At 53.0% G+C, this 13091-nt stretch overlaps 1 protein-coding gene across 2 annotated transcripts; it reads right to left on the reverse strand.

Annotated features, from left to right (window-relative positions):
* Window positions 1-37: 37 nt before the first annotated feature.
* LOC116232666 (bMERB domain-containing protein 1-like) lies at window positions 38-11536 on the reverse strand. 2 transcript variants are annotated; one of them, XM_090121787.1, is made up of 7 exons: window positions 10913-11536; window positions 6039-6159; window positions 3975-4048; window positions 2339-2453; window positions 2167-2207; window positions 1560-1714; window positions 38-1281 (listed from the first exon to the last, which is right to left on the reverse strand). In XM_090121787.1, the coding sequence occupies exons 1-6, from the start codon at window positions 11304-11306 to the stop codon at window positions 1596-1598; spliced, it is 864 nt and encodes a 287-aa protein (XP_089977913.1). In that variant the 5' UTR covers window positions 11307-11536; the 3' UTR covers window positions 38-1281; window positions 1560-1595. The 2 variants fall into 2 exon arrangements, with proteins under 2 accessions (XP_089977913.1, XP_031455059.2); XM_031599199.2 differs by having other exon boundaries at window positions 2134-2207; window positions 10913-11531.
* Between the last annotated feature and the right edge of the window lie 1555 nt (window positions 11537-13091).

A 13091-nucleotide genomic window follows, 5' to 3' on the forward strand; every position in this document is an offset into this window, starting at 1 on the left:
AAAGCGGGGTCCCAGCTGCATTGAGTTTTATCCATCAGGTGCAAGGAAAATAGACTGATGGTCGTGTTCTCACTGACCTGGGCATGCAGGACAGTGACCCAGGCAGGAACATCATCCCAGGACTGCAGCAAACAGCAGCAGCACTGAGCTGAAGGCCTCAGCAGCTTGGCTACAGGGCAATCAGAGCTCTTGGGCAGCCACCAAATGGCCCCCACATACCACCTAGTGGAGCCATCCCATCCTACAGGGGCAGGCAGGTTTTGGAGATGTGAGAGCTCTTCACATCTTATAAAGAAGAACCCTTGTGCTGTCATGACAGGCATCAGCAGCTTCAATTGTGCCATCTCAACATGGGTCAAAATCTTGACATGCTCAGAGGGGACACCAGCATCTGAGGCACTGGGAGACCTCAGGGTGCTGTGATCTTTCACACAGGGATTATGTGCTGGTCATGGTGCCAAGCCTGGAGGCACTGATGGGCACCAGAGGTCAGGGCTGAATGCCCTCCTGGCAGTGCAGGTGTCCCTCACCTGCTCTCTCCAACTTTCCCTGCCATGTTTCTCATTTCCTGTTTGGTTTCCGTTTCCCATTGCATTTTCCCCTGATCTGATTTTATCTCCTCTCCTGTTTTGCTCTGCTTTCCTTTTCCCTTGGAGCTGGAACTGAACAGTGCAGTTCCCTTGGAACTGAACTGACAGTGAGGTGGGAAGGGCAGGGATCTGCTTGTAGTTCAACACACTACATCTGTGCTCAGGTGACAACTTCACAAAAATCAGCCCTTCATTCAGTTGCCTTCAGGGATGGCCCTTCCCTCCCCACAGCCCTACCCGGAGCCATAAAAGTGATGCAAACACAACAAAACCCGGACCAGAGACATTCTCCACAGAGTCCTTTGGAATCAGCCCACAGAGACTCACGAGGTGGTACAAGGCCAAGGATGAGATCTGCAATAACAACACGTCCAGCGACACTGGATGGTGGATGCTCCCCAAGCATTAGCTCCAATGCTTGTTTAGTTGCTTTGTCCAGGGGAAGAATATCTCTGGATATTCTTGTTTGCTGCACACATCTCTTCCAAGCAGAGCTAAGGTAGAATTCAGTGTTTGTTGATGTCATGGAGGTTTGGCCATTGATGTGGCACCAAGGAAACATGCCATCATTCAAGCTTGCACCAGCCTGCATGGAAAGTCTCGTCAGTAGCGGTGCTGCAGTGGAAGTGTGAATAATGACGGGAGGTTGGAACCCTCAGAGGAGAGCAGGTTGTGGACTCTGGCTGGAGACCTGGGCAGGAAAGGAAAGAAATAGGAGACCATGGGTCGCAACCGTGTGATCCCCTTGGTGCTTCCTTCCATGTCCTCAGCCTCCTCCCAGCAATGACCACTGCTTCCCTTCCATACCCTTTCTCAGGACTCAGTGGGGCTCTGACACTTTTCTTCAGTGACCATCCCATAGAGCAGGGCTGCACCCACTGGTCCTTCATGCAGTGCCAACCAACCCACCCCGCACTTGGCAGCTTCAGTACCCCCAGGAAGTCCTTGTCACAAAGCCCAGCACACTACCGTGGTCACATCCCACGCAGAGGAGCTGGGAGCTGGCTACATGATGGAGCAGGTGAAGCCACAGCACTCCTTGAGCAGGGTGAGGCCCGTTTTGGTCATGTACGGTGCGGAGGTTTGCTGCCCCCTGGAAGTCATTTTCTTCTCTCTGACAGGAGCTACAGAAAGGCACTGTAAGCTTCAGATGTGTTCTTGGAGACAAGGACACAAGCCCGCTGCTTGTTCTGAAAGGTCCTCTCAGCACAGCACTGCTGCCCCAGAGGAAGGCTGGGTGGATGGCATGACTTGTCACTTTAGGCAGTGCATGATGAAATGGAAGGAGCTGATTAGAAAGGGGCCGATGAAGTACACGAACCACAAAGTGACACCTGCTTAACCCAGCTCTCCTAGGACATGCTGGCTGAGAAATGTATGGAAGCATTGCATCTCTACTGACTGGTGATGTTTCCAGCACCAGCACCTCTCCACAGAGCTAGTTCTACACGGAGGGATGAAATCTTGGGACCAGACTGCTTAGGGAAGGGAAGAAACTGCCAGGGAGGTTCAGTGCAAGGAATATAACTCATTGTCCACCTACTTGCTTTCTGGAGGTAGCTTTTGGAGAGCTTACTTTGCAGGAATTCTGCCATTTCTTTGTCTTCTTCTCTCTCCCTGCAATAAAGAGATTGTTTAGCACATGGGAAAGGAGCAACGAGGCATCCAGAAACATCTGTCAAAGCGTAATACAGATCTGAGGAAAGTTTGTCTGTCCTCACTGCAAGGAATAAGTTGTTCCCAGCTACCTGAGCCTCTCAAACTCCACATCGTCCACCAGGAAATCCCGTGTTTCCACCAGCTTGTGGATCTGCTGCACCAGTTCCTCCTCCTTCTGCTTCTCCTCATTGGACTTCTCAGTCTCTGCAGCACAAGAAGTGTATTTAGCTCCTCTGCATCCCTCCCGTGCAAAGTTGAGCCAAGCCAAGCTTGCTCTGCTTCTGCTCCACTTGGGAGTGGCTTTGAGAGGGGGATAAAAGCCAACCCAAAGTAGGCACATGGATCCAGACACACCTCAATCCACCCAGGTCTGCTGTCATCAAACTCAGATTTTTGACTTTTGCCCTTGAAACTTCCATGGGGATGAGCACTGTGAGATGTAACTGTGAGCTTCACAAGGCAGAGGGGTCCCTAAGCAAGGTGAGATCCCACCAGTGAGGCTACCTTGCTTAGAGACCCCTCCTCTGCTTCCCTAGGGGTCCCCACCCTGCACTGCTGAAGAAGGTGGGCACCTGACCCCCAGCTGTTCAGAAAAGTCAGATTCAGGTGTCATCCTCCCGACAAGATGTGCTGAAGCCACGTTTCCCACACCAGCACACCCAGCCGCAGTGTCAGCATGGCACTGAGCCCCCACCTCTGAGCACCATGGGACCCATTTGTGTCACACGTACAGGAACCTTCAAAGCCCATCTGGTTCTACTCCCCTGCACTGAACAGGGACACCCACAGCACCATCAGTGCTCACAGCCCCATCCCCTGACCTTGGGTGTCTGCAGGGATGGGGCACCACCACCTCCTTGTGCAGAAAGTTAGTGAAGCCCTGGGAAAACTCTCACATCACTGCGAACTCATGTTCTATACAAACTGGTATATAGCAGCAAGCAGAATACATAAAAATCCTTGGGGATTGGACTGGAGGATCTAACTCTAACTCAAAGCACTCTGTGATTCTATAAGATGATAGAGCTAGTGCTGGGGAGTGTTAAATATGGACAGCTAGCTTGGGTGGAAATGGTAAATGCCTGTGTAGCACTATTTAATAACAATTTCTGAATTCAGCATCCAGCTCCAAAATCAATCTAGCTCAGGATGGATCAATCTCCTGTCTTCCTTCAGCTAAATAAAAATGCAGCAGAAATCACAGCATGGAGCCAGCCCGCAGGCAGGGTCTCAGCAGCCCCATAAGCTGTGTATTGATCTGCAGCTTCAAGTCTGCTTCGTATTGATGGGAGGTGCTGCTGCAGGGGTCTGGGTAGAAGGAATTTCTCATAACCTTTGTGTTGTTGGAAAGATCCCCAGAAAATAATTTGCTGTAATATTTCGGTGCAAACAGGACACTTTGCAGCATCACTCAGAAACATCAGGCTGGGCACAAACATACCAGCTACATGGATTTGGTTAATGATCTGCACTCCTGGGTTAGAGCACACCAGAGTTAACATACCCTCCATACAAACACTGCTTTTTCCTAATTGCTGATGTCACAGTCCATCAGGACCACCCTTTGAATTACTAAAGGCACTTTAAGCTCAAGCTTCTCATTGCTGCCTTCAGCAGCAGCATCTCTGGGAGCATCCCAGTGTGGGAGCTGGCCAAGAGCTTCCTGGGCTTCATGGAGATCTTTCTGCTGAGCACATGGCAGGGTGCAGCTCTACAGAGCCTTACCAGGAAGGGCAAGGAGCTTTTGAAGCTCCTTTTTCAGCCGGCTGATTTCTTTGCAGAGCTGAATGTCATCCATCCTGCAGAGACAAATGAAACCACGGTGGTTAGCGAAGCAGAAATCTCCTCACTCCAATGACAACAACACCTCAGTAAAACCTGGCACGTGTGCCAGGCGATAGCATGGATAGCATGGCAATGGGGTACGGGCTGTTGGCTCACTGAAATCAAGGAACTGTGATCTGTTCTTCACCCTACCAAGCTCTGCCAAGAACCCAACATGAAGCAGGACCTTCCCAAGGCCATCCAAGCCTCCAGTGTAGCAGTGCACTGACGCTTTGCAGGCACATGGCAGAGCATCCAACCTGGCATCACACAGCTGAGATTTCTCACAAGCACCACGTCTGTGAGCAGTGCAAAAGCCCTAATTCATGCTCTGCAGATAACACACGATTGGATCCACGAGCTGCTGCCACAGATGTGCTCCTGGTTCCCTGTGAGGTGTGCACTGCTAAGAGCCCTGTCTGCTTCTCCAGTAATCCTGCAGCCCTTCGCTGAGTCACCCCATCAGGATGAGTCACACTGGAGCTGGGGGCACCAGAAATATTAATTAGAGAGAGGGAAACCAACAGAGCGACAAAGAGGAACCCTGTGTGATACTGCTGTAGGAGGAGAACATCCCAGGAGGAGGAAGCCTTCCCTCTTGGCAGAAGTAATGAATTGGCAATAATAAAAGTTGTCATTTCAATACAATCTGGGAGATAGCAAAGGCAAGCAGCCGGGTCGTTGCTGCTGGAGCTGGGGTTGTCTCTGCCACCTGAGACATCTCGCTGCAGCAGGTTTCAGTGTCTTCCAAGCACGGACATCTCAGCAGTGTTGGAATGTGTTGGTCTGACATTTTCAACAAGAAGAAAACACTGATTGCTGACCAGGCGACTCACATCACTGTATGGTGGCACTTCGATGAAGGCGTTCATCGCCCTGAGTCCTACAGTCCACCTGACCCTAAATATGATTTTTATTTCCCTCCTTGTGTCAAAAGCCCCACTCCAACCCCGAAGCCCTATCCCTTGTAGCCCCGATGTGCAGAAGGTTCCTGTGTCCCCAGCTCTCAGGGCAGCCCCAGCTCCTCCTGCCCACCAAAGCTGATGCTCCCATGGCTTCGCTTCACAGGTCTGATGCTTGAGCTCTGACGTGCAGCCCTGCTGTTCCCCAAAACACCCAAGCAATGAATGATGCAGCTGTGCCCACCCCAGGATGTGTTTTCTGTAGGTGATTCCCAAGTGCAAGCCAAGGACGAAAACAAATAATGAGGTAAGAAGAACCACGAGCTGTGAGTTTTGACAGCACCTGTGAGATTTAGGTGCCGGTTGCCATGGAAAACATTCAAGCATTTCACTTTTTGTGACTCCCAGAAATCCTCTGCAATCCCAACAACAACGCCTCAGCCCCAGGTGAGTGCTGTGCTCTCTCTGTGTCCACCCCTGGGGTCAGCCCAGGGCAGTGCTGGCAGCCCTGTCTCCATGGTTCTGGCTCAGAACCCAGTGCAGAGAGTACTGTTTACCCCATGCTGCAAATGAGCCTTGCAGCCCCTTTGGTCTTTGTTTTCTCTCAGCTCCCTTCCTGTCTGCTAAGCCAGTGTTAGGATTGTGTGCACCAATGGCTCCAAAGGGGCCGTGCAACTTTGTCACATGGGCTTTTCTCTTGTCACCATCCCTCTGCATTACAATGGCTTTATTTCTGCCTCTTTGGCAGGGACACATTGATTCTGGCACTCTCTGGACACAAATCCTCCATGCTGATGCTCTAAAAGGGGAGGAAGGGCTGGGAGGCCATAAGGTCTCCTCCAACCCACCCATGATGTGATACGATTCGATGATAAACTCAGGTCCTGTGGCTGCCCATGTCAGGGAGCAGCAGTGAGCCCCCAAACCTTGGGTACCTCCCCATGCCCAAACCAAGAGCATCAACCTGCAGAGCAGACGTAGTGCTCAGAGAGGACCATGGGCACATTTTAGCTCAGTCAAACACGTGCCCCCAAATCTGCACAGGTTGGCTCCCAGCACTCACATGTATCGCAGCTCTGACTCCCTCCTCACCAGGATCTCCCTGATCCTCTCGATTTTGAAGAGCTCCCCTTCAATGTCATCAATAGTGGTGGAGGAGTCAGCCATGGAAATGATCTCATCCTCTGCAAAGGAAGCAGGAGCTCCGTCAGCCAGCAGCAGATGTTAAACTGGGTGCTGAGGACAACAGGGCTGTCCTGCAGACACCACGCAGCATCACCAGGCTACACATGCAGCTTGAACTTCTTTTCTAGGCTACCCACCGGGTGCTGCAAGAGGAGACAGCCCGATATGGGAAGTCACCACCAGATACAAGGGCACTGAGCTACAGCAGATGTGTTTTGCCTTTATTTGTGCTCCACACAAAGCTGAGCACCAGAGCAGCTCTGCTCACTGCTGCAGCAGCATCAGACCTCTTGGCTGAGCAACCTCAGAGACACAAGCCTGTGTCTGCATCCTCCTCCAGGACATGCCAGGGCCAAACCTGGGACCATATAACACAGAACCCCCAAGGAGTCATGGTGAAGGTCCCGCTGCAGCTCCCTTTCCATTGCAGGGTGGGTGAATCCCTCCATGTACCCAGCAGGGCAGTGCAGTTTCCTTATCCCCTGGAGTGCTGAGCATCATCTCTGCAACCCACCTGGGGAAACTGAGTCAGGAAAAAGGGATGCCACTTGCTCCAGACCAGAGGCAAAACCATCCCAGCAAACCACAGGAAAAAGAGGCTGATGTATTTTAGTGGCAAGTTCGGGGATGGGCAGGATGAGAGCCCAGAAGCAGAGCTCTGCTCTCACCACCAGCTTTGTCTCTGCCAAAGTCTGGTGTCCCGCAGCTCCCAGCCTGCTCTATGGGATGACAGCTGAGTTTCTGCTCCTAGGCCAGCTGTCACCTCGCTGCCAGCCCAGCTCCCAGCATCACATCACCCAGCTTGTTATCTCTGACGTGCAGCAGTGCGTTCATCACACAGTGGCTAATCCAGCTCTCCTGTGATGTACAGGCAGCACAGGGTGGGGGGGTTGGGGGGATCAGAAGCTACAGCAAAGCCAGGCTATGAGAAACACTAACAATCACATACATCAGGGGAAAACTGAGCTTCCTTTGGATCCCCACAAGGCACATCTCTCCTCGGAGAGTTTCTGCAGCCCTGGGATTGGCCCAGTAGGGCAGGGAGGGATTGCTGTGAAGGCACAAGGCAGAACACCCCACACAGTGGTTCTCTACCCATCACATAAAGCTGCTGGAGAAACTGTCCCCATTGAGGTATGTTTCTGAAGCTGCTGGTGAAGAAAGTTGAATAGCAGAAATATACGTAGTTCAGGTTGGAGTGACTGGTTTGGGGAATAGTTTTCCACTCTTTCTGGCTTAGAAACTCATGAGGATTAACTGTAGCACATCTCCGCCTCCTCCAGCCCTGCAGGTACTTTCTACCAACACCTTCATATGGAATCCTTAAACATTCCCCACCCCAAGCTGTTGGGATGCTCTCAGGAGCCCCACCCTGATGGACCACTGGATATGTGAGCTGAGCACAGAGTGGGGTGGGATGTGCTGCCTTCCAGCAGTTCTTGTCCCTGCTGCAAACCAATGCTGGAAACTCTACCCTTAGCCTGCTTTCTACTGGCCTGAATGGGGTTGCTAGGGGACTGGACTGTGGTTGCTATGGGACCAAGGATGCAGTTTCTGCAGGACCGGACTGCTGTTGCTAAGGGACCGGACAATGGTTGCTAGGGGAGAGGGATGCTGAGCTCCCTTGTCCCAAGTATCCACCTGCTCAGCCACCCCAGGATGCTCGTGGCCCAGGGGATTTCGTGCACCTGAAGACAGGCAGGTGGCCATGGTCACATCTCCCTGCAGCTGACAGGGACAAGCAGGTAACAACAGGTTGCAGATGGAACAGCCGCCGTGTGCTTGTAGGCTCCCTGGGGCTCGGCTGTAGTTCAGCGTGGCTCTAGATCTGTCAGAAAAAGCTGCATTGCTCAGTGTCACTTCTGCGACCAGGCTGAAATGACAAGGCTGATTATTTCATAGATTCTCCAGTAAACAAAGAAACGAGCTCACTGCAGCTCTCATTAGCCAGGAACAAATCTTGGAGCACAGGGGTGGGTCTGGGGGAGGGAGGCTGTCACTGCTGGTCTGGGTGGGTGAGGGAATAGCCCAGAACATCTTTGATCATCGGTGGCAGAAGTACTTGGCTCAGGTCATCAGCCAGCTGCTTCCCAGTGGGCGAGCACAATGGCTTGGAACAGGTGTCAGCATCACTCCTTCTCCCTTCTCATCCCAGAACCTCATTAGCAGCAGCCAACCCATATGGGAGATGCAAATCCTCACCTGTGTACCAAAGGGAGGAGGAGGCAGTGCTGGATGATTTCTGCCCACGGTCACTTCCAGCAGCAGAGGCTGCAGGTCAGGAGTGTACTGAGAACAAGGGCAGGTGGAGATCACACAGCAGAGCCATGGCTGCAGGACCTGAGCTGGAGGCTCCCATTGGTGATGGGGTGGCACTCTGTGTCCCTCAGGTGAGATGTGTCCTGGGACACACCAGGAAAGGTGTCAATACAGCTCTAATCAAGGAGCTGCTTAGAACAGGAGAAGGGGCAGCTCCAAGTGAGAGCTCCTGCAAAATTAAGCCTGTGGACCCCTGGGGGAGTGCACTTTTCCCACTGATTCCTTAAAAACCCAAGCACCTTCTCTCTACCCCCTCTAAATTCAATGGGGAATGGAAAAAGTCCTTGGGATCATAAATGCCAAGCTGCTGCTGTGCTTTTGGGTAAGGGTGAGGCCAGCATCAGCCAATCCTTCATGCTGTATTTGGCACCAAGATTGCCCAAGGGCTCTGGAAGTGGGGCCAGAGACACCGCAGGGTGTGTGAACACCTGGGGAAAGGGGCACACTGCTACACTTCTGCATGAAACCCACCCACCAAACCTCATAAGAAACTAGTGAATCTAGTTCTAGAATCGTGCAAGAGACCAAAAGGCAGGAATCCTTCAGGAAACTGAAGTGGGACCAGAGAAGTCCAGGGATCTGCACTGTTGGTCCAAGACACCTTCTGGACAGGGCTGTGAGCATCTCCATCTAAATACTAAGCCTGCTTTCAGCAGGCAGTTGGACTCGAGATCTTCAGAGCTCCCTCCTGATCCAAGTTACTCTGCAAAGACCAACTAAGCTTTGCATGGATCTTCCCTACTAGTCCAGGAGATGCCTCCTCCAGATAGATGTGGGATGATATCAAGTTCCTGAAGCCCCAGCTACAAGCATGGGCCAAAGCACAGCTTCCCTGTGCAGCCTGGGGTACCCAGGGCTCCATGCATCCACTGCAGGTGGGAAGTGGGAACACTCAGAGCTCAGGAGGGACTAAACCTGGGCACACTGTACAGCAGGCATCTGGGCAAAGACTTCCCTGGAAGTGGTTTTACCAAAACTGAATGGTCTATAACACCCAACTCTAAGTGCCTCCTTACATCTGGGCCCATGCTTGTGCTGCTGGGAGTCCATTCAGGGATACAGGATGACCCAACGAGTGTGCAGCTCCCCAGGCACAGGAATCAGCCCCACACTGCCCACAGAGCTCTCCAACAGCCACTGCTTCAACCTGGCAAACTGAAGAACAGGAGAAGGCTTTGATTTCAACTTGGGACTGTTCTGATCATCACACACAGCCCAGGGGAAGCGAGTATTGTTAATGAGGAGTATAATAGCTGGAGACTTTCACTCCATATGGCTTTGATGCAAACATTTAGACAGCCAGCAACAAGCCCAGGATGAGTCACAGCAGCAGCCAGTGCAGGGCTGAGTTGCGAGTGATTTCTTTCACAATTTGAGATGGGCAATAGATTGGCAGTGCCCTGGGGAGGGAGGGCAGAGGTTTTCACCTGGGCTCCATCCCAAGAGGCTTTTAATTCAGCTGCGGGTTTTTCTCTGCCAGGGAAAGCAGCGTGAGCAGGGGGCATCCAGCTCATCAAAACCAGCCCTTGTTGATTAGTGCATATTTGATAATGAGAGTAATCGCAGCTCGCTGCCCAGCTCTGGGCAGTGTTTGCAGAGGTGATATGGTGCTCATACCCCTGGTGCCTTCAGCACCCTCAGCACACAGCCAGGCACTCCAGACCTGGAGGACAAGGTCAGATCCCTGCAGGCCCCCCACCCAGACACCTGCCATGCAGGGGGAGGATGGGGGGATAAGTCCTGCTGTGCTGGAAGGCACAAAGGAGGATTAAAACTTCAGGATGTGCCCCACAGAGCCAAGCAGCACCCACACACTGGCATCAAGCTGGATGCTGAAGTTTGCTCTGTGCCTCTCCTTTCTGCCCTTCTGGCTGCTCACCGCTGTCCTGCTGCATGCAGAGGTCTGGCGGGGAGCAGAATGAGACGGGAGCAGAAGGGGACAGGGGAGATGTCGGAGCGATGTCCTGGCAGGAGGTCTCCCCAGGCTGCGATGTTGCCTCCCACCCTGGGGCTCGGCTGCGGGTGACACCCCGGTCAGACCCCGTTTCCTACAGGAGGAACTGCTCAGAGTGGGGAAAGGCAGCAAAGGGCCGTGCGGGCACCCCAGGCTCCCATCACAGCCATGCCCACAGCAGGCACGGCAGCGCGGTGCCTCCACATCTCTCCGGGCTGCACCAGCGGTGCGGAGGGCTCCGTCCCCCCTCCACCACTTCATTTCCCCCCGCCATCCCTCCTCCCGCTTCTCTCCGTCTTTTCTCTCCCCCCACCCAACCCTCTCACCCTACGGGGGGCTCAGCGGCTCCCCCAGCCTCTCTCCCCCCGCTTCCCGCACCTCTCGGAGACGCACCGCGAGTCTCCGCAACCCGACGTAGGGTTGGGGGGTTTGGGGAGGGGGCAACACCGGAGCCACCCGGGGGAAAGTTTGGAGCTCACCTGGCGCCGTGCTGGCGGGCGGCCACCGGGTGGATTCCAGCGAGCCGTACCGGGGGGGAGTCCGGTTCCCTTCCATGTTGCAGAGCGGTGCGGCCGCCTCGCTTCTCCCCCGTCCGCACCGCTCGGAGCGGAGCGGTTTGGGGCTCCCGAGGCTCCCCGCCCCTCCGCCCGGCTCCCCCCGCTCCGCTCCCGCCGCGCCCTCTGCCGTTCTCCGCCGCCCCGCTGCCGCTCCCCGCCCTCCGTCCGCACCGCGGCCGCTTTCTTTCTCTCTCGGGGCGGTTCGGAGCTCGGCTGCGTGTCCTCTGTCTCCGCGCACCCCCAGCCCTGCCACAGCCCCGGCCTCTCCAGTTCCGTGCCACAGACTTGAGCAGCTTGAGCACGAACACGGTCCCATTCAGCCCAATTCATCCTTTGTGTGCTCTCAGCAGGGCACGGCTTGCTGCGGATAAATAAAGCATGCGACAAAAGCGGGACAAAGAACAGATGTTTCCCAGTGGGAGTTAGGTGTTGGTGTGGATCAGAGGTTTGCTGGCAGCACCTTGGGAGCACAGGGGCTGGGCGTGGGTCTAAAACCTTGGTGATCATAGAATCACAACATCATCTCAGTTGGAAAAAATCATTGAGTCCAACCATCAGCCTGACCTGCCATGTCCCATCCAAGCCTACATCCATCAGTGCCACCTCTGGAACACCTCCAGGAATGGGGACACCACCGTAGCCCTGTCCATCCCTGGGGGTGTTCAAGGCCAGGTTGGATGGGGCTCTGGGCAGCCTGGTCTAGTATTAAATGGGGAAGTTGGTGGCCCTGCCTGTGGCAGGGGGTTGGAGATTCAGATCCTTGAGGTCCCTTCCAACCCTGGCCATTCTGTGATTCTGTGAATCATTAAGGTTGGAAAAGACCACTAAGATCATCTATTGCAACCACCAACCCATAACCACCGTGCTCACTAAGCCATATCCCCATGTGCCACATCTGCCTTTTTCTTGAAAACCTCCAGGGATGCTGATTCCACCACCCCAATGCTTGTTCACCATGGCCACAAGGAATGAGTGCCTGGATCAGCTGTGCTCTGCACCTGGCATTTAAAGCACTCCAGAAGTTTGCTTTGCTCTCCCTAAAAACACGGGATCACCCTTAGCAGTGCAGAGTCACACTCAGAACTCTGATCCCACTGCACACACTGCTTGCTCTGCTGTGCTCAGTGCTATCACTGTGTACAAACCTCTCTTGCAGAAGATGCTCTACATCCTCAAGTCCACTGTAAAGAAGTTTTAATGGATCCACTCAGACACTGGAAAGGCACTGAGAAGCACAAAGGGCACTGAACTGCTTATTTCTTCAGAAGGGCATATATGTCTGGCCAGAATAACAAGATGGGAGTTATTAAATAATTCCATGAGCTTCTTTTCCTTGGGATTTGTCAAAAATTCAAGCTCACATCTCTCAATCCACTATTAACATGATTCCAGCATGTGATTGTGTTTCCTGGCTCAGAATTCACAAGCCTGCTGTTCTCACTGCTATCATCCCCTCTGCAGTCTCAACCTTCCAACCTGATTACAGCTGGAAATGCTTTCAAAGGTCCAAAACCACAGCCCTACTGCCAACAGTGTCCTTCTCTGCTCCGATAAGGTTGGAGTGAGATCACTTCTTCTGTTGCTTGATCTCTCCAGGCAGGGTTTCTTAATATGAAAGGTGAAACAGAGCTTAATTTTGCAGTTAGCTCCTACTCAGCTCTGTGTCTGTGTTCACAGTGTTATGGTGTCAACACATCTGATTTCAAGGGAAAAAAAAAATGCCTTTGGCCAGAAAAGTAATTCCTATCACAGCAAAAGCAGTGAAGAAGTGATGCACAAATAAATGTGTCTGTGCCCAGAGAAATTCACAACTGAAGTCAGCAGATAGAAAGGGAAGGGAAGGGAAGGGAAGGGAAGGGAAGGGAAGGGAAGGGAAGGGAAGGGAAGGGAAGGGAAGGGAAGGGAAGGGAAGGGAAGGGAAGGGAAGGGAAGGGAAGGGACCTGCAATTTTAGCTGTTTCCTCGCAATGTAGGAATGAAAATAAAGTATTGGGATAGAATGAGATACAGTATTGGGTTCAGTCAGCTGTGTGGATTCCAGTCCAGTCCATTGGCCATACAATGACATTGCATGCAGGGTCTGGGCACTGTTTCACTAAAAG

Source organism: Phasianus colchicus, chromosome 20 (assembly GCF_987193195.1).
Source record: "Phasianus colchicus chromosome 20, bPhaCol1.hap1.1, whole genome shotgun sequence".
Classification (NCBI taxonomy): Eukaryota; Metazoa; Chordata; class Aves; order Galliformes; family Phasianidae; genus Phasianus; species Phasianus colchicus.

Excerpts from the sequence above, each read along its gene's own strand:
- LOC116232666 (XM_031599199.2), bottom strand. The coding sequence starts at position 11,306 with ATGGGACCGTGTTCGTGCTCAAGCTGCTCAAGTCTGTGGCACGGAACT. Across the intron at positions 2,454-3,974 it reads AAAGCTCCTTGCCCTTCCTG|AGACTGAGAAGTCCAATGAG; the intron begins GTAAGGCTCTGT and ends CTTGTGCTGCAG. Across the intron at positions 1,715-2,133 it reads AAGCTACCTCCAGAAAGCAA|CTCCTGTCAGAGAGAAGAAA; the intron begins GTAGGTGGACAA and ends GCCTTTCTGTAG.